General features: G+C 40.3%; 3 protein-coding genes across 4 annotated transcripts in view; 1 reads left to right on the top strand and 2 right to left on the bottom strand.

The window, feature by feature from the left end:
* Positions 1-280: 280 nt before the first annotated feature.
* Positions 281-20832, bottom strand: part of LOC118456016 (protein NLRC3-like) — a 45152-nt gene continuing 24600 nt past the window's right edge. Inside the window, exons 4-10 of one of the 2 annotated variants that reach the window (XM_035916389.2) lie at positions 9944-10022; positions 9565-9787; positions 7601-9407; positions 6016-6189; positions 4930-5103; positions 1183-1229; positions 281-1021 (exon numbers count right to left, since the gene is read on the bottom strand). In XM_035916389.2, coding sequence (XP_035772282.2) covers positions 429-1021; positions 1183-1229; positions 4930-5103; positions 6016-6189; positions 7601-9407; positions 9565-9787; positions 9944-10022 — 3097 coding nt within the window. In that variant the 3' untranslated portion in view covers positions 281-428. Of the gene's footprint in view, positions 1022-1182; positions 1230-4907; positions 5104-6015; positions 6190-7600; positions 9408-9564; positions 9788-9943; positions 10023-20832 lie in introns of those variants that run through there. The other variant, XM_087845767.1, reaches the window with a different exon arrangement.
* LOC148101054 (uncharacterized) lies at positions 11095-11700 on the top strand. Its single transcript, XM_087845543.1, has one exon. It carries the CDS (start codon positions 11095-11097, stop codon positions 11698-11700), a length of 606 nt encoding a protein of 201 aa, XP_087701669.1.
* LOC118456015 (uncharacterized) lies at positions 12678-15195 on the bottom strand. Its single transcript, XM_035916388.2, has 4 exons — positions 15101-15195; positions 14122-14316; positions 13957-14033; positions 12678-13708 (listed from the first exon to the last, which is right to left on the bottom strand). Exons 1-4 carry the CDS (start codon positions 15128-15130, stop codon positions 12733-12735), a joined length of 1278 nt encoding a protein of 425 aa, XP_035772281.2. The 5' UTR covers positions 15131-15195; the 3' UTR covers positions 12678-12732.

Here is a 20832-nt window from a genome sequence, read left to right as displayed (position 1 = left end):
CAAACATGACAATTTTAAAAGGAACTCCAAGATATACAGGCAGGCAATGGAGTGAAGCGAGGATGGTAGTTGTGCTCTCTTTTACGAGTTCTGGTTAAAAGTCGTGCAGCAGCATTTTGGACCAGCTGCAGACGAGAGAGAAGACACAGACTAACTCCAAAATACAGAGCATTACAGTAATCGAAACGAGATGAAATAAAAGCATGGATTACTGTTTCAAAATGCAGCCTGGATAAAATAGGTCTTACCTTTGCCAAGCGCCTTAAATGATAAAAACTGGACTTTACAGTAGCCCTAATTTGAGTGTTCAATTTAAAATCAAATTGGACATTCAAAATACAAAAACACAAATACAAAACACTGGGCCACCGACCCAGGACCATGGCAGTTTCTGAGTGAAGGAAACATGTACAGACTGAACTATCTGTTCAACAGTCAAAGCTTTCGCTAACAGGAGCAGACTCTTTAGACTCGCCACAGAAGACAAACACTGAGGAACCGGGAAACAAGACTGTAAATCCAGGATAAAGAGGTTCAGTGAATGTGGTGTTTAAGGTGTGGAGGTGGATCAGAGTGTCAGAGGAGACTCTGTAGAAGGACAGAGTGCCAGCAGGACAGTCCACATACACTGCTACTCTGTTAGAGACAGAGGAGGAGAAGGAGGAGGAGGAGGAGATGATGGGTGTTTCACTGTTTTTGTGCCTGACCGAGCAAGGACCATAATCAGAGCAGCTCAAATTCCAGGACTCCTCATTCCATCCAAACACACAGTCATTACTGTCTCCTTTCCTTCTGATTCTTCTGTAACTCACTGATATAAAAACGTCTCCGCTCCACTCGACCTCCCAGTAACAGCGACCAGTCAGACCATTTCTACACAGCAACTGAGGGCAAAAATCAAATCTGTCTGGATGATCAGGATATGACTGAACCTCCTCCACATTTGTCACCTTCCTGTTGTTGTCAGACAGTTGGAGGTTTGTGTGTACTGTGTTTGTGTCGATTGTGAGTTGACAGGAATCTGATGGAGAGAACAAACACAATCCAGCTGCAGTTATTGATCCATCATCTGTTCATTGATTGACACTTTGATGATGACTCCTGACATCAGAGATGTGAATGATGAAGATGGTTGAATGTGTGCTGCTCTGTTTTCATTAATCACATTAAAACCACACTTACACTTCCTCAGACCTGGTCTCAGCCATCGGATTCCAGCAGGCTCCACCCTGAAAGGAGGAGGGGGTCAGACCAGCACAGTCAGTATGCACACATGGACATTACATGGCTCTCATACACATACTGTTAGACACTGATAAAGGAACAGTCCAACATTTTCACAAGTACACTTCAATTCATGTGTGGATCAAACTGCTGATGGTTTGGGCTGATCCTGGCACTGTCAGTACACCACTATAATGAATGAGATATGACTAATTCACACTCTAAGCTTCATAACCTTTCTATTCATCTTCTTTTTCTATGAGAGACACCCAGAATGGCTGAATGGCAGAAAGGCTGGACAGTCTGGATTTCCAATGATTCACGGAAGTGACCGGTCCCATCCAACTATTGGACAATAACCTGCCTCAGTCCCACACAGAAGCTCCTCTCAGGCAACATCCTGGCTAAGATCAGAAGCAGATACATAATAGACTCAATATGTGAACAGGGCACAGAAAGGAATTGTCAGTAACACCAGAAGAGTGAGACATCAATTTCTGGTAGACAGAGAAGTCGCCTGAGAGTATAACCTGCGCACCACCTGGATTGACTATTAACTCGATGCCCATACCTGGCTCCTAAAAGTATTGGAAACCTGGAAGTCTTGAACTATACAAGATGAACTGGACACTAAGATTCTTCATCAGGAACTCAATGGGAATCTGTCAATCAACACTCGAGACCAACTTCAAGCCAAGCACAAGTCACTGTCATCTGTGTGATCTATCAAGGAAATGTCTTTCCACCACTGCTGTTCTTCCTAGGCCTGAAACCCCTCAAAGAGACTATTAACAACACTGGCTACTGAAACAGGAATGTAGCAATCATTAGGTGCGTTCTCTACGTGGCTGAAATTAAGTGGTCAGCCAAGAGTGAACGAGAGCTCAATTCACTGACCCACACCACTAGGATGTTCAGCAAAGACATTGGATTGTCATTCAGACTGAAGAAGTTTAGTTGGATGTAACAAAGAGAGGGAAGGTGGTCATATTTAAGGTTATTGTACTACCAGAAGGCAACATTGCAGATACTGAGGACAGCTACAAGTACTTAGGAATCTCACAGGCAAATGGGTACCACAACTAAGCTTTTAGGAAAGCTGCAATCACCAAATACCAGCACAAAGTCAGGCAAGAATCAGCTGACTGGGAAAAACAAGATCTCGGTCATCAACACCTTTCCCCCTGCCAGTGATCAGGTACCCTGCTAGGATAATAAGGTGGCCAAAGGACAAGATAGAAGCCACGTGTGATGGGTCCAGCAACACTGACACACATGTATCAGAGCGAAACCTGTATTGGTGCGTGTGTCGCTTTAAGAAAAAGTCAAGTGATCGACACAGCTGGATTATCGCTCATTGCCAACACGTCAAACTGTGTTTAAAAGGTACCGCATCCACATCTGTCAACGGAATGAGTCGCCGCCAAAAAACAAAATTACTCTCGCGAAGAAAAAAAAAATACATATGTCTCTACAACAAAATGGAGACCAAAAAAAAAAAGAAATGTTTCTGCTGTGTGGGATAATTTCGATCTTGTAACTGCAAATAAGGTAACTGTTTTTCTGTCTTTGTTTCAATGTAATCTATCAGAATAGGAAAAACAGCAATGTGACTTGCAGTGTAAATAATTTATTTTATTTTATGCAGGTTAAATGTTGCATCTGTTCTGTAGCGCTTTCTTAACAAAAGCACCTCCTCAATGTTTAGGCATTACAGAGCCAAACATGAAAATGAGGAGACAAACACACCGAGAATGAACACGTTGGCCTATATAGACATTGAGCAGCATTATAATATTTTTTTTTATTAATGTGTGTTTTATTATTTTGCAATCAAGCATCTAGGAAGATTGTTCTGGACCAGGCAGTCCTGAATTTTATTATAAAGGACTGCCAACCCCTTAGTATTGTGGAGATTGTTGAAGAGAAACATTCCAAAATCAGAGGATCCTTTAACATACTGGGGGAATAGGAAGACATCTTATCTGGACCTTTTCCACCTGGCTTTACAGTTTTTGTGTACCCCAGCTTCATATGTGCCCTGTGAGCTTGTGTTTTCCAAAGCTGGGGAAATGGTGTCAAAAAACACGCAATAGACTGAATGAAAAAACATTGGATACACTCATTTTTCTGAATAGAAATTTATAATAAACTCTGAGTCAATTACATTTAAATGGGTAATATTACATTCACAATACTTTCATTTTAATTTTCACTTAATGTCATTCACAAAATATTTTAAAGATGTCTACAATATTTGCAATGTAAAAGATATATAAAGTGATTCCATGGAAAGTACAATACCTTACAGTGTATACAAGTATGACTAGGTCATTGAATCAGTGTCTGTTGTGTGTCTCAAGTAAGTTGCCTGCAATGATATTTAAGGTCCAGCAGGGTCAGTATTGAGCAAAACTGCAACACTGTGTCGACACAGTATCGATACAGTTTGGAGAATGTGCTGAAACGCTTCACGAGGCCTCATCTACCCATCACTAGAAGTCACTGACATCAAGTCAAGGATGCTCTTTACCATAAATGGAGGGTTTCACAGAACGAAGAAGGCTAAGGACTGGTGAGCATCAGAACCACTGCCAAAACCCAATGTGTGCTCAGTGAATACCTCAGGCAGCAGAAACCTAAGAACAAAGAGGAGCATGGAGAAGAACCATCATGGAAGGGCAGGCCTCCGCACGGTATGTACCACTAGCAGAGAGAGGAAGTGGATGACATCCCGAAATGCTTCCAGTGGTCAGACAAATCTGGTCTGAAAGATAGCACAAAGGCACCAATCTTGCCAGCACAGGAACAACTCTAAGGTGTAGATCAGCTCATTAGTCTCAGTCATGGTTGCTGTTCAAATTGTCCAGAATGCTGCTTTCACATTATCTAGTACACAGGTGTCGAACTCCAGGCCTCGAGGGCCGCTGTCCTGCTTGTTTTCAAACTAACCTGCCTTTGTTGCTTCTTATTGGCAAAGCACACCTGATTCAGGTAATCAGCAGCAGGTAGGGCAGGGATATCTCAAAAACAAGCAGGATGCTGGCCCTTGAGGACTGGAGTTTGACACCCCTGAACTAGTGCATCTTCAGAGGGTACTTCACTTAAACTTTTTAACTGGCTACTGAGGGTCCAGGTTTCAAACTTTACCATGATCCTGTCATTTAGATCAGTTACTCAACACTCAACACTCCTTCTGCATGGGTAATGATAGTATCTCCCTCCTGACCTGCCCCTTGCCATAGCATTTCTTCATCAATTTCTAGACGTAAGAGCAGTTCCTTCTTCCAAATGTTGGAACACTGAGCTACTAGTTGTTTTGCCATCAGTCTGGATTCCTGGGTATCGACAATTCCATAGGTCCCAGATCCTATTTGGCTGGGGTTACTCGGTAGAAGAATTCCAACAGCGCCCTAAGGACCCATACTGGAAATATATATTTCTGTAGGGTTCTATGTCTGCAAAAGTTATTTTACTATCATTCAAGACTAAGGATTGTTATTTTATTGTCATTGTATTGTTAGGCAGGAAACAATAATAGTATTTGGCACCCACATTGTGTGCAATACATTAAAAAAAATTGCAAAATGCCAAACATTTGAAGATACACATAAAGAATAAAAAAATTGTCCAAAGGTAACGTCAGTTTGAAATAAAAAGGAACATTTCCAGCTGTTCCTTCTCTACTGAACATTCTTGCCATACCTTAGAGTGTCCAGTCTCCAGCCTGGATTCTTCAGTCCAGCCGACAGCAACTTCATTCCTGAGTCTCCTGGATGATTGTAGCTCAGGTCCAGCTCTCGCAGATGTGAGGGGTTGGAGTTCAGAGCTGAGGCCAGAGAATTACAGCCTTCCTCTGTGATCAGACAGCCTGACAAACTGCAGACACACAAAACAACAGGAAAAGTTATTTAACCCTTTAAGACCTACCATAGAACCAAGTCCTACAGGAATATAATGGTTTTTTTTTCCTGCAAATGCAAATCTTGCAAAGCCATATGTGGAAGGAAACTGTGACCTAGGACAAGCTAAATGCATAAGATGTGAGTACAACTACTCAAGTTTCATATGCAAAAAAAAAAAAAAGATAATAATAATAATTGCGCTAGCTTATGTGGTTGCAATTTTACCGGACTTTAAAAGTAGTTGCGCAAAACGTAGCATACCTGCTCCGACCGGCCATAAAGTGTTAAAGTGGGTTTTTTTTTTTTTTTTTTTCTTTTTTAAATATTCCAGCCTTTTCACATACAGTGACATTCATTCTGTACATGCATTCACCTTAATTTAACAGTATCCAGTGTTGGAGGGGTCCTGATATGTAAAGGCAGTTTATTCCACAGTTTCTGTATGATGATTAAACAGATTGTGGTGTTAAGCCAGAATGTTAGAGCCAGATTGTTAGAGATTGTGTCAATGTTAACATTGACACAATCTCTTATGAGCAACAGTTTGTGACAATGGGAGGACTCATTGAAAAGATCTTGCCTTTGCCATTGCCTGTTTCTGTTTCTGAAAGGGGCTGGGTCAGCATCCAGTTGATTTAGAACTCTTGCACTTTAATTTAAAATCACAGGACTCAACCAAATGATTAGAAATTAAGAGACAGACAAAATGAAACTTGACATGTGAGACTAACATGAAAACATTAAAATGATAGATTATGTCATCTTTAGGGTTAAATAATGCCATTTTTACATCATATCTGAAGTCTTACATTAGTAAGCCGTTTCAGACTCAAAAGAACAACGAACTGATTTTACATTGTTATAATTTTAAAAGACTGAAACTGACCTTAGTGTTTCCAATATACAGTTCAGACTGCTCACTCCAGCAGAGAGAAATTTCACTCCTGAATCCTGCAGGTTGTTGTTACTCAGCTCAAGCTCTCGTAGATGACAGAATTGGGAGCTGAGAACTGAGGACAGAGCTTCACAGCTCCTCTCTGAAAGGTTACACCAGTTCATCCTGAAGAAACATTGATATATGTAGTCACATAAAAGGAACTTTAATATTGTCTGGATAAGACAAGACAAAACGACTCGAAGTGTTGTGAAAACTGTTATAGTTAACTCTGTGGCAAACACAAAAAATAAAATTTACTCAACAACAATAATATGCATCTACATAAATGAAAAACAGTGAGGAGCTGGTGGATTTAATGATAGTAATTCAGTATCAAGTGATGCAGGCATACACTGCTGGTGGCCAATTTAGTAATTCTGTTGCTAGGCAACAGTAATCATAGATTAAAAACAATGCAGCAAATAAAAGGGGACAAATAATACTTCTTTATAACTCTCTTTTTGGTTTTTTGCTTTTATTCGGGGACTTCACAGTCCTTATGCTGGGGCTTCATGCACCCCATCATTATTATTATTATTTTCTTAATCTAGCAGAAAAATGTTTTATCTCTTCTTTCTTCCTTTTCTTCCTTCTCTAAGGCTACTTTATCACCCCCTTTCTTCTGATGGACCACTTTCAGGAAACCTGCTTAAGTGCATTACTGAATGACATCATTTCTGGTTTTCTAATTGGAAATCGAAAATTGAACTTGACTTTGAGAAAAGAAGATAGTAAAGGAGGATCAGACTTCTGTTCTTATTTGTGAAGTGTTACTTGAGGTAAACTGTCTTGACACATGCAATGTAGTGACTGTGATTTACTTCACCAACAGCTGTAGAGCCTGAGGATATGCAATCAACAGTAATGTTGATTATAACACAAAGGGCAAACTTAATTTTTTAACTCTCTGAGAGCTTAATCAGAGAGAGAGAGGAAAGTAATAGAATTTGTACAGTCACATTCAAGATGTTAACAGCAATGGCTCAATTCTTAACACTGGTTTACAACATGATAGACCAAGTGGGGTTTCACTATATGGAAATTCTGTGGTGTTTTTTGCGCTTCCTTGGTTTCTCTAAGAGGTTTTTTTTTTTTCTTCGAGACATAGACAAGGGTAGGGCTGAATATATGTGCGTAGAGCATCGTTGTAAAGGCCTGGAAGTCCCGAGGTCAAAATGGGAGACGCCCCCTAGGGTGGTGGAGAATGACCGAGCTAAGATCCTGTGGGACTCTGCCAAAAAGAGTGCAGTCCTAGGCACAGCTAAGATACTGCACAGGAACCTCAAGCTCCCATGGCTCTGGTAGAGGACCCGAGCTTGAAGGACAGACCAGTCGAGAAACTGAACAGACACTGTACCTTATTTAAAAAAAAAAGAAAAAAGCTCTAGTTGAGGTTTTTCAAAAATACAGAAAACACCATCAACTAAGTTGCATTTAAAATAATAATAATAATAATAATAATAATAATAATAATAATAATAATAATAATAATAATAATAATAATAACAACAACATCCAAAACAAAATTCCTTACAGAGCTTTGTTGGAGGCTTTGACCACTGTTAGAAATTTCAGAAGAGCCTCCTCTGAAGCAGAGTATTTCTTCAGGTCAAACACATCCAGATCTTCTTCTGATGACAGTAAGATGAAGACCAGAGCTGACCACTGAGCAGGAGACAGTTTATCTGTGGAGAGACTTCCTGATCTCAGGGACTGTTGGATCTCCTCCACTAGAGAACGATCATTCAGTTCATTCAAACAGTGGAGCAGATTGATGCTTTTCTCTGCAGACAGATTCTCACTGAGCTTCTTCTTGATGTACTGGATTGTTTTCTTGTTTTTATGTGAGCTACTTCCTATCTGTGCCAGTAGATCTTGTAGGAGAGTTTGATTTGTCTGCATTGAAAGACCGAGGAGGAAGCGTAGGAACAAGTCCAGTTGTCCATTTGGACTCTGTAAGGCCTTGTTCACAGCACTCTGGTGGAGATGTTTTAAGTTGTTTAAGTTCTTTTCAAATGATTTAGACTTCTGGGTAACAGTTTGAATTTCTTCCAGCAGATTGACTCCAGAGTTGATGAAGGTCAGATGGACATGAAGAGCAGCCAAAAACTCCTGAACACTCAGATGGATGAAGCAGAACACCTTGTCCTGGTACAGTTGTTTCTCCTCTTTAAAGATCTGTGTGAACACTCCTGAGTACACTGAGGCTGCTCTGATATCGATGCCACACTCTGTCAGGTCTGATTCATAGAAGATCAGGTTTCCTTTCTGCAGCTGATCAAAAGCCAGTTTTCCCAGAGACTCAATCATCTTCCTGCTCTCTGGACTCCAGTGTGGATCTGTCTCAGCTCCTCCATCATACTTGACCTTCTTCACTTTGGCCTGAACCACCAGGAAGTGGATGTACATCTCAGTCAAGGTCATGGGCAGCTCTCCTCTCTCCGCAGTTTTCAACACATCCTCCAGAACTGTAGCAGTGATCCAGCAGAAGACTGGGATGTGGCACATGATGTGGAGGCTTCGTGATGTCTTGATGTGGGAGATGATCCTGCTGGCCTGCTCCTCATCTCTGAATCTCTTCCTGAAGTACTCCTCCTTCTGTGGGTCAGTGAACCCTCTTACCTCTGTCACCATGCCAACACAGTCAGGAGGGATCTGATTGGCTGCTGCAGGTCGTGTGGTTATCCAGAGGTGAGCAGAGGGAAGCAGGTTCCCCCTGATGAGGTTTATCAGCAGCACATCCACTGAGGTGGACTTTCTAGGGTCAGTTAGGATTGTAGTTTTGTGGAAGTCCAGAGGAAGTCGACACTCATCCAGACCATCAAAGATGAACACAACCTGGAAGTCTTCAAAGCTGCGGAGTCCTGCTTTTTTAGTTTCAGTAAAGAAGTGATGAACAAGTTCCACCAAGCTGAACTTTTCCTCTTTCAGCAAATTCAGCTCTCTGAAAGTGAATGGAAATATGAACTGGATGTTCTGGTTGGCTTTGTCTTCAGCCCAGTCAAGCACAAACTTCTGTGTTAAGACTGTTTTCCCAATGCCAGCCACTCCCTTTGTCAGCACTGTTCTGATTGGTTTATCTCTTCCAGGTGAGGCTCTAAAGATGTCTTCTTGTCTGATTGTTGTTTCTGGTCTGTCTGGTTTCCTGGATGCTGTTTCAATCTGTCTGACCTCATGTTCATCATTGACCTCTGCAGTCCCTCCCTCTGTGATGTAGAGCTCTGTGTAGATCTGATTCAGAAGGGTTGGGTTTCCTGCTTTAGTGATCCCCTCAAACACACACTGAAACTTCCTCTTTAGCTTGGACTTGATGTGACGCTGATAAACTGCAGCACAAAGTTCTAAGAAAAAAGAAAAAAAAAGTAGAATATAAGTTCATGTGTTTCAAAATGCACATAATTTAAATACCCCAAGGATCGAATGAGAGCATGTTTGGTCCATGTTGAGGCATTAATTACACTTACACAACAGATTAAATTGTCAAATAAATTATCTTACTGCTTTGCAGACGCTCAGCAAGCTCTTCCTGCTTCATCACCCTTAGGAAGTCCAGTGTGATCTTCAGAAGTGCCTCTCTGCTGTTCTTCCTCGTCTGTTCTTCTTCTTCTTCACCCCCCATCTCTCTCTGCTTCTCCAAACATTGGTGGTAATCTGGGCACACAACCTTCTGGATCTTTTTCAACTCGTTCTTTACAAATGTGATGATGTTCTCCTCCAGCAGCTGGAACAGAATATTATGAATGACCCAATCAGACTGAAATTATGGAGCCAAACATCAGATCTATGTTGGAAACACTGACAACCCACTATTCTACAAAGAGCAGCATGGAGATAATTGTTAACAGAATAGATTTAAAATAGATGTACATATAAAAACCTTAAATATGAAGTCCATGTCTGCTTGATGCCGTTTAATGGACTGAGTACTGGGAACCTCTGAGCTTTCCTGGTAAATTCTGTTGAGCAGGAAGACTAATTTCAAGAACACTGTAAATTTCCAGTAAGTGACAGTTCAACAAAGACAATAATTTAGATAACTCCTTGTACTTTTAAATATTTATGAGTTATTTTGATTCCATTGAAAAATCAACAGCTTAGGTTTGTATTTTGCTTTAAATAAAATGCTTTCAGTTTCCTCAAGGCATTTGAACTTCAGAAAACTGAAGTTGTACTGTCATGTGAGTCAGTGTGAGTGTTTAAACCTTTAAAATACAATTCCAATCAAATGGTTAGACACACCTTCTCATTTAATTGTTTGTCTTTATTTTCATGACTATTTACATTGTAGATTCTCACTGAAGGAATCAAAACATGAATGAACACATATGAAATTATGTAGTAAACTAAAAAGTGTGCTCAAATAACTCAAACCATATTTTAGATTTTTTACAATAGCCACCCTTTGCTTTGATTACTGCTTTGCACTTGGCATTCTCTGAATGAGCTTCATGATGTAGTCAGTTTAAATGGTTTTCCAGCAGTCTTGGAGGAGTTCTCAGAGAGGCTGAGCACCTGTTGGCCCTTTTTGCCTTCACTCGGTCCATCTCATCCAAACCTTCATCCCCACATGTAAGGGCACCCCCTTACATGTGGGGTCCCTTTAAGGACCTATCCTGGGCCCAGAATTCTTTTCCCTTTACATGCTCCCATTAGGCTCTAATTTTAGAAAACATGGAATCTCATTTCACTGTTATGCCGATAATTCTCAAATTTACTTTTCTCTTAAAAAGATTGTGGTTTTCATTAGATTTTTTGAATATAAATGACCAAAAAACTGAGATTGTACTATCTGGACCTTCTGACCCTCGCTCGTCTCTGAAGGTTGACCTTGTTTCCTCTGGAAAAGTCCAGAAATCCCTTTGCAAAGAATCTGGCAGTGCTCTTTGATAGTAGCTTTTCATTTGAGAAACAAATTAATGGACTACTTGCACTAGGGCATGTGACGTATTTCCGTTTCCAAATACTACCGCTTGGGCATTTCCGGTATGTTTGTTTATCTATCGGTTGCTATGCTAATGTCGCTTCAGAATGAGTATAAAAAGGAAAGTATTTAAAACAGAACATTTTCAAAAACAGGAGAAGAAATACTCCGAGCATTGCTGTGTCCCACTTTGTTCGGCTTCAGACAAATTTAACGGCATACTAAGTTTTCATGCCTTTCCAACCCATTCTGTCTTGAGAAGACAATGGCTGGTAAACATACGCCGGGATCATTTCACGATTACCTCTCACACCAGGGTCTGCTGCAGACACCTTGCCAGTGATCAACTCATAGAGCCAACAACCCTCGATGGTCGAAGGCGGCTTATTAAAGGTGCTGTACCAACACTTTTTGAGTGGAATGGCTATAAAGTTGAACCACTGAGGCGTAGTGTTTGGGAGAGAACGGAGCGATGCCCTGAACTAGTTTCTCCTGATGATCAAGAAGAGCACAGTCTTACAAGAGATCATGATTACTGCTCAGTCCCTGAGCTGTCTGCATTGGACATATCTGCATCAGCTGCAGAAGACCTGTCCAAAGACGTGGAGACTCTGAGGAAGGAAATACAGGAGTTACGTGTCCAGCAAGAATTTGGGTTACAGCGTTTTGCTGGCTCCGACACTGACATCCGATTCTATACCAGGTACACCTAAGTTCTATTCAAGCTAACTGTTTAAAATATACCAAGGTCACCATCAGTTAAATTTCAAAAGTTTTTCTAGTCTTAATGAAAACAAAATAGATATTTACTTTTTCTCTGCTGATTGTATGTTTCATGTAGATGCTTTAGTATTTAAACGATATCCTAATGCAAAGTGTACTGCCCACCTTTTCTATCTAAGCAGAAGCAGATGCCAGCATACCAGGTTAAGGAGACGCAGGCCATAGCCAGACTCAGGGTACATGTGGAGCGAGTCATTAGGAGGATCAAACAGAACAAACTTTTTGATAGCATCGTTACCATATCACATGTTTACAATATCAACCAACTGTTTGCAGTAGCATGTATGCTGTCAAATTACCAGAACACAGCATTAGTTAAAAAATGGGTTAAGTGAGACAAGATAGATTTTTCCCAAGACACCAGTGCCAGTACAAGTAACTTATGGAAAATGACCTGCAGCTGAGGCCACTACAGTTGCATTTCTTCCTTCTCAGCTGACAATACTTGATTACAGAACTGGTACTTGAGTGCTGATAGTTGAGTTTCAGTTATTGATAATTCAAATTCATTGCAAATGTTGAATGTTAATAATACTGTTTAATTATACTACTATATTACTATTCAGATTCAACAAAATTGTTTATCAAAATTATAAACTAAATCACTAAATCGTTTTAAAATCATAAGTGACATTGAGCTTTTGTAACATCAAAAATACCATTTGTCATTTTCTACATTCAGTTGTGTTATTGTCTAAATGTATATCAGTATGCTAGGCATGGAGTTTTAAATACTTACCATGTAAATAAGTTCTGCACAAATTCAATGTTTTAATGTGTGTTTTCAAAAAATGAAATTGATGCCATTGCTTAAATAACAGTTTATTGATTTCACATAAAAGTAACATGTAACAACAAGTAACAACAAAAGAATTCATGAAATATATTGCAAATAAAACATCAGTTATTTTGTTCCAGCCAGCCTGAAGGATCTGTTTTCCTTTTTGCTATGTTTTCACTGTTCATTTTACCAAACACAGGTATCTTGGCATATATATGTAAAAAAAGAAATAGTCTGCCTTTTCTCTGATTGCATTGTGCACATCTGTATCCATGTATATTCTTTGCACTAGGTAGTCCTCTTGTGCCCACACAACAAAGTCACACCACTGCATCCCACTGATGAGCAGTTGTCCTTGCACCTGCCAGTAATATGCGTGGCTCTTTTTTAGTTTAGGAGTACCACATTCCATCTGCACATATTTGCAGTCAATAAAGTTTTGTACATTGGGACATTTGAATTCGACGAGGCCAAACTGGGGGTATTCATTGGAGTCAAAAACAACACCATCAGGAGATGCAGCAAGCCAGGGGGCAATGGGGTGAATGACCAGACCACAGGGTGAGTAGTTAACATTCATTAGCCTACTATACTCTGCTGCTATTGCAGGCTCCATCTCAGTTCCTCTCCTTATGTCTGCTGTCTGCCTTGTTCCCTTCAATATACGCTCTGCTAGTGACTCTGCCGAGCTCTGGCCTCTGACGTGACACACCTCCCGAAACCTAGAGGCAGTCACTCTGGGCCTGCAGAGCTGATGCCACTCAGACGAAGAGCTTTGCTCACGTGTAGCTTCCTCTATTTTGTGAGCCATTTCCAGAGTTACAGACAAGCTTTTCAGATGCAGAAGCTCTTCTTCTGAGCACACAAACACACAATCAGATGGCAAGATGTCATACCCCTCCAGAGGCAAGTGCGGTGTTGGTGGTGCATCACGGTGTAGTGTGATGTACCGGGTTGTCAAAACCGGCTGCTGATATGACAGAACACTGCCCTCCTGCACCAGCCCAAAGCCACTTTCCACAAGGGGCTTGTCAGGTCTCATGTTCATTGTGGTCAAAAGTGGCCTGTCCTCAATATTAAATTTTGCATATGCCTCCGTTATTCTGAACAAGCAGGGATCTGGTAACGGACCCACCATGCCTCTGTAGAAGCCACTCCTAAAGAAAACATCAATGACAATAATGTAAGGAAGAAGGTTATTATACTGAACAACAACTAAACTAAAAGGTGTAAAACAGTGGTGCATAAGTTAGAGACTGGGATGTATATGTACATGACTGAGTTAGCCGTCTTCAGAAAGTGTAATGTTGTATGTAAATTAATACCTATTCTGACACATGTATGTATGAACAAATAGCAACATACATTTGTAACACATGAAATCAAATTTTACAAATCTAATTACCGTACTCCAGTCTGGGCCATCCTATTTGGTACCGGCTTAGTGAAGATCATGGAGTTGATGGGTCCTGGCTTCACACCCTAACAGAAGACACATTTACTATGGATGGTGTTGCTGTTCATATGTAAACATGGGCTAATTCAAAAACTTTAACCTCATTTAAATTACCACTGTCCGTGGCTTGTGCCATTGCTGTTCAGATTCTGTGCAGCTATGCACAGGAGGGAAAACCATCACTCTGAGTTGTGAGTAGTGTGCTGTTTGGAAGAGCAATGCCACTGTGTGATTGCACATAACAGCGCCTGCCACACAGGAACACTGGCTATGTGTCAGTATCACCGTCGATGAATCCAGAAGCTTAATCTAAGAAGAAAGAACGAAAATTAAAAATGTAACATCTTCATGGAAGAGCTGAACAGGAACATAGTTCCGTGTTATGGTTACGTACCCTCCTGAATGCTTAGTGTTTCCTTCTCTCCCTATTAAAACAACTTAACCATCCTTGATAACTGTAATAACTTAGATTGTGTATATTTGCAGTATTAACTTGTTGTCAAATGTTTCTGATCACCCACACACGTTGATTAAACTATCTGACTAGTCAAATTAGGAGTGATAAAGCAGGGAGACAAGGAAAACATTCAAGTTGATGGGCTTTTAGGAATGAACTTAACTAATGCTTAAATGAACTGAACCCCACTGAACGGGGATTAACAACTTTACACAGCTTCCTGCCTACACTTAGTCTGTGTGGTGCCTCACACTTCCTCATTGACCTGTAGCACAGGGCTCTCACACCGACCTCCCCTGACAACCTGTCTTTATTGGACACTGAATAAAGATACAAGTACCATTAGCATTATTTCTGTATTACTCATGTCAGCACGTCTTAAACATATATACTTTACACTTAGCAAGAGTAGCATTAGGTAGTTAACTACCTCCTTACTTAGCCAACTACCTAACGCTATTATAACAGTGTCTAACAACAAAAGTGACATTAGTTAAGAAAATCTCAACTATAGTTTCGGACAACTTAAAACACAGTTCAAGAAAACATGTAATGTAGAGGACATAGCGGAGTAACGTAGTGTTTGCATTTGACGTTAGCTAGCGTTTCTTTGTTGGTTAATTTACGTTTTCTTACCTTCGTAGTTGTGTATATACGATGCAGCATATAACTTAAATCCTTTATCTAATTTGCTGGCGGGGGTAGTCGTCACTCTGCAAATCCGATGAACATCAGTGATGTTCAATTTTGGGAGCTCTTGTAGGCAGCGAGTGTAGAACGTCGCCATGATTTAACCGCACCGGAAGCACTGGGGCAGGACTACATAGAACGTGGAAGTGATTGTGCAAGTAGTCTATTCTGTTGTAAAAGCCAGCTTCTTCCAGCTCAGGGCACAAGCAAAAACTAAGAACATTTTGTCATTTGCTGACTTCGAGAAAGTGATGCATGCATTTACTTCATCCAGGCTTGACTACTGCAATAGTCTTTATTTTGGTATCAGCCAGGCTCTGCTGTCTCGTCTTCAGCTAGTTCAGAATGCTGCAGCTCGACTCTTGACAGGCACTCGTAAACATGACCATATATCCCCAGTCTTGGCTCATTAACACTGGCTTCCAGTACGTTGTAGAATTGATTTTACGATTTTATTGCTTGTTTTTAAATCTCTAAATGGATACACTCCGGCATACCTCTCTGATCTGTTCACTAAAAATACTCCTAATAGAGCTCTCAGGTCAGCTGATAAGTTGCTTCTAGTGGTCCCTAGAAGCAGGCTAAAAAACAGAGGAGATCAGGCCTTTGCGATTGCTGCACCCAAACTTTGGAACAGTCTGCCACTTGAAATGAGGATCTCTTCAACGCTTGACATTTTTAAAAACCGTTTGAAAACAAATTTTTACTCTCTAGCTTTTTGTTTTGTTCTTTGTGTGTGTTTGGTCTACTTCTTACTTTTTTACTATGTACAGGACTTTGGTCAATCTGTGTTGCTTTTAAATGTGCTTATAAATAAATTGCTTGATTGATTGAAACCTTCTCGACTGGGTTAAGGTCAGGTGACTGTGGAGGCCATGCCATCTGGCAGAGCACTCCATCATTCTCCTTCTTGGTCAAATAGCTGGTGGGAGCCATGCATGTAGAGACCATGTGTTCACCTTTCTGTGTCTCACAAAGACACGGAGGAACCAAGGATCTAATATTTGGACTCATCAGACCATAGGGCCAAGAAATACCGTTCCTTGTATTTCTTGCCCCAAACAAATTTCTTCTTCCTGTTGCTTTTCCTTAGTCATGGTTTCTTAATAGCTATTTGACCATAAAGGCCTGATTTTTGCCATCTCCTCTAAAGAGCTGATGTGACAAAGGGCATCCATCACCCACCAGAAATGAGTCTGACTTATTGCTCGATATGAAGAAGAAGCTCTTGAAACGGTTCTATAAGGATCAAATGGCCATTAGCAATGGGCCAGACACCCCATCCTCCCAAAGAACATCCCACATGACACTCCAAGGGACACGGTCAAATGCTTTCCTCAAAGTCCACAAAATACATGTTTACTTTTTGCACAAACTTCAATGCACCCTCTAGTATCCTCAAGAGGGTAAAGGTCCAGTGTTCCACGACCACGATGAAAATGGCATTGTTCCCCCTGTATCCAAGGTTTGAGTAACAGATGAACCAGCATCCTGGCATAGATTTTCCCAGGGAGGCTGAGGAGTATGATCCCACTACAATTGGAACACACCCTTCAGTCCCCCTTGTTAACCCTCTGAGGTCGACGGACAGCTATGGATGTCCGTCGACAGCTATCGACCTCACTGAGCCATAGCCATAGCTACTGATTGGAAGGTTGGTGGGTCTATCCTGCATGCTAAATATCCTTGGGCCAGATACTAACCCCATGTTCATCGGAGTGTGAATGCGTGTCAGTGTTGGTTAGTTTGCACTTGTGTTTAGCAGTGCTTGTATGAGTGGGTGTGATTGGGGTGAATGAGGCTTATTGTATAAAGCGCTTTGAGTACTCCGGGAGATTAGAAAAGCGCTATATATGTATCAGTCCATTTACCATTTACGTGCCGGTGCTTCCAAAACACCAATTTCACCAACACAGCTAACATAACTAAGATAACACAGCAACAAGATGCAGCGACCCAGAGTCTCCATTTCATTTCAACATTTCAGTTGAAAGTGCAGACTTATGTTAAATAATACATTCACTGTGGTATTTACTGCGGGAACAAATGGTAAAAACTTTCTAAGGGCAGCGCTAGGTAATGTAAGCAGTTTTTAAAGGTGAACTAAAGACGTAGAATCAAAAGTATCAAAAAGCCGAAGACACCAAGACAGCCCTATGACATCCAGAGCCTTCAGGAACTCTGTGCGAACCTCATCCACCCCAGGAGCTCTGCCACCAAGGAGTTTTTTAACTGCCTCAGTGGCCTCACTTCCGTAGATAGATGAGTCATCGTGCCTGAGTGCAGCAGGTGGTTGTGAATGGTCCAATCTGGACTCAATCTCCCCACTCTCCCTCAGAATGCTGATGAAGCTCTGCAGGAGGTGTGTGTTGAAGATCTTGCAGACCAGGGCCTCTGCCAGGCGTTCGCAGCGCATCCTCACTATAAAGTGAGTTATTTATCAGTGTTTTGCCTTTGCTACATTATTTCACATATCTTGCTTGGTGTATCTGATGTCTTCAATATGTATCTACAATGTAGAAAGTAGTAAAAATAAAGAAAAAAATATTAAATGAGAAGGTTTGTTTGTTTATTGTTTATTTATAAGGAACCCCATTAGCTTCCACAACAGTGGTTGCTAGTAAATGAAAAGGTATGTCGAAACATTTTTACTGGCAGTGTATATTACAAAATATTAACAGTAAACAGTAATTTTTAGTCTCTTTAAAACCCTTACTGATGTCTGTCATCCTGCTTGGACATATAGTGGGTAGCTGTTGTGAAAGTTCAACACTCATTAACATAGTGAAGAACAAAAGTGTAGATATTGGACTGGTTGTTGTGATTGTATAAGAAAAAGGTCTAATTATCTCTTACTTTACTCAGATTTCACAGAGTGTATATTTGATAATAATTTGATTTGAATTATTTTGGATAAGTGTAAGATAATGGGGAATTTCAGTTTTTACTTACAATTTTGTTTAGTGTAATGTTTACAGTTCAATTGTATTTTCTTGCCTTATTTAATTTTTATGTACTGTTCCTTTAATACATGGTAATACCGTGTTTTGCAGTGTACAGGGACATTCAGATGGATTACCGTATTTGAAGACTGTGGAAATAAATGTTGGCATGTTTGTTTTCAACTACAAGCGGACTTTGTGGATTATTCTAACTGCACAGGGACACGTGTACGGCCTGACTAGCAGCTAGTGCTTCCGCTGTAATAGTGATATTACAGTGTTAAATTGGGATCTTAAATCCACAAGTAGATGCATCAAGGGATTGTGGTGTGCAGTTGTTATTTTGTCCTCTGTGGAACAGTATAATAATAATAATAATGGATTGGATTTATATAATGCTTTTCAAGGCACCCAAAGCGCTTTACAATGCCACTATTCATTCACTTTCACATTCACACACTGGCAGTGTTGGGGAGTAACGGAATACATGTACCGCCGTTACGTATTTAAAATACAAAATATGAGTAACTGTATTCCGTTACAGTTACCGTTTAAAAAGGTGGTATTTAGAATACAGTTACTTTGTTGAAATAAATGGATTACACGGCGGTACTTCCCTGTTTCATATTGTGGCGGGTCAGGCCTGTTTGGGTTTTGTTTGACAGCTACGTTCTGTAGTTCCAGGCGGCAGCGTTACAGTTGCCATGGTTACAGGGTGACGCTCTCTCTGCGTGTTTCCTGGGTGAGAGAGCGCCTGTTGTTGTTGTGCTAAGCTAATAGGCAGAATGCTACCGGTATAGCTCTAAAGAATGTAGCATCATAGGCAGTGTAGTCCGTGCTGCAGGAAGAATGGACTGCCATACCCGTTATGTGTCTGTGAGCGAGGGAGGGAGAAAAAGGAAAAGTACGAGCTGTCATCGAGCAGAAACGGGAGCTGGAAGCATGTAAATATAATAATAACCACTGCAGCCAAGAAGAGAGCCTGACGAGCCCAGCTGTAAGTAAGCTATTAAGACTCGACTGTACACCGTGTTCGTGTTTTCCTCTGAAACAATAAGTTCCGTTGGAGCAGCCTTTCAACGCCTCTCTCTGTCTCTCGCTAGCAAAGTTGACCCAGATAACAAAGTAAAGCTAGTTTTCGGCTATGAGCCCCACACAGAACCCACCATATTAGCCAGAGGTCCCTTTACTACGGTTCGGAGCCGCGGACCTTCAGTAACAGTAATAAACCACAGCAATAGTACATTCATGTAGTTGTAAACATCATGATAATATATTAAGTAATCCAAAGTATTCAGAATACGTTACTCTCATTGAGTAACGTAACGGAATACGTTACAGAATACATTTCGGGGCATGTATTCTGTATTCTGTAATGGAATACATTTTAAAAGTAACCTTCCCAACACTGCACACTGGTGGAGGCAGCTACAGTTGTAGCCACAGCTGCCCTGGGGCAGACTGACAGAAGCGAGGCTGTCATTTATATCATTTATATTTATATAAATGATATATTATATAATATATAAATATTTATATATTTATATGTCATTTATATATATATTTATATATTTATATTTATTTTTAGGCTGTCATTTGTGTATTTATACACAAGCATTCATATATAGTCAAATAATTTAAAAAAAAAAGTTCATTTACGTGTTATTACCACACACCAAATCCGGTCGTTGGTACTTGCTGGCTTGTGTAGCCACGAGGTAAGAAAAGCTCAACACTGCGCCCTAGCATCCTGGAGCACTTCTGTTGTCTTTTGTACGTGTTTTGAGTTTTTATGTGCTTCTGAGTTTTTACGTGTTTTGGAGTTTGTACGTTCTTCGGAGTTTGTTCGTGCTTCAGGGTTTGTACATCCTTCAGAGTTCGTACATGTTTTGTCTGTAGGGGCCACCGTAAATATACTTTTATTTATTCACTCCACATAAAATGTAATAAATAAATCATATAATACAAAAATCAACTATTCACATTTGAACTTTTAACTATTTAAATTTTCAGCTTTTTCCTTTTACAAATTTAAAGTGAAACAACACAAAACACTGCAAACCACAACACAATTAAATATAAATTTTAATATGAAAACAAAAAGAACATGCATATTCTCTGTCATATGGACCTGCATGAATAAACTTTCTGAAGCCTTTATCATCTGCAACTGAAAATAGTTGTGGATGATTACTATACCTTTCTTTGTACGTTGTTGTCCCTGGCTCTTTCTCTGTCTCTCCCTCCTGCTCTATTCCTGTGCTACTGAGTGTAACTACCGCCCCTCATCCCAGCGTAAAGCACAAGGCTCGCATGCTGAGTGAAGCAGAAAAAAAGTGCGAGAGAGAGGGTGAGAAAAAAAAAAAAAAAAACAACAACCCACGGCTCGCGATAAGGAGCCGGCTCGCATCGTTCACGTCAAAGATCCGGCTCTAAGAGCCATTTTGTTCGCGACCAACACATCACTACATGCAGGTGGTTACATATGGTTAAAATGATTCAAATGCAGTAAGTATACATGTATTTCATATAAATACAGTCTATAACTTAATTATTTTCTGTAGCCCAAATAATTAAACACTTTCGTTAAATAGAACATGTGAGTTTTGATGTTATGTACTGTATAGCCTGTATAATAAATAAATATGTAGCCCAATAAGTATAAAATCCAGAAAGCTACACAACTTGGGGCGGTTCATTTCAATTCAATTCAATTCAATTCAATTTTTTTTATAT

The sequence above is a fragment of the Neolamprologus brichardi genome, chromosome 9 (assembly GCF_056152115.1).
Source record: "Neolamprologus brichardi isolate AB-2024 chromosome 9, ASM5615211v1, whole genome shotgun sequence".
Classification (NCBI taxonomy): Eukaryota; Metazoa; Chordata; class Actinopteri; order Cichliformes; family Cichlidae; genus Neolamprologus; species Neolamprologus brichardi.
The sequence above is the reverse complement of the archived record's forward strand: the minus strand, read 5'-3'. Positions and strand labels throughout refer to the sequence as shown.

Coding starts and splice junctions, on each gene's coding strand:
- LOC148101054 (XM_087845543.1), top strand. CDS start 11,095: ATGAGTATAAAAAGGAAAGTATTTAAAACAGAACATTTTCAAAAACAG.
- LOC118456015 (XM_035916388.2), bottom strand. CDS start 15,130: ATGCTGCATCGTATATACACAACTACGAAG. Junction 14,317..15,100: donor GTATATACACAACTACGAAG/GTAAGAAAACGT, acceptor CTTTCTTCTTAG/ATTAAGCTTCTGGATTCATC. Junction 13,709..13,956: donor ATGGCCCAGACTGGAGTACG/GTAATTAGATTT, acceptor TGTTTTCTTTAG/GAGTGGCTTCTACAGAGGCA.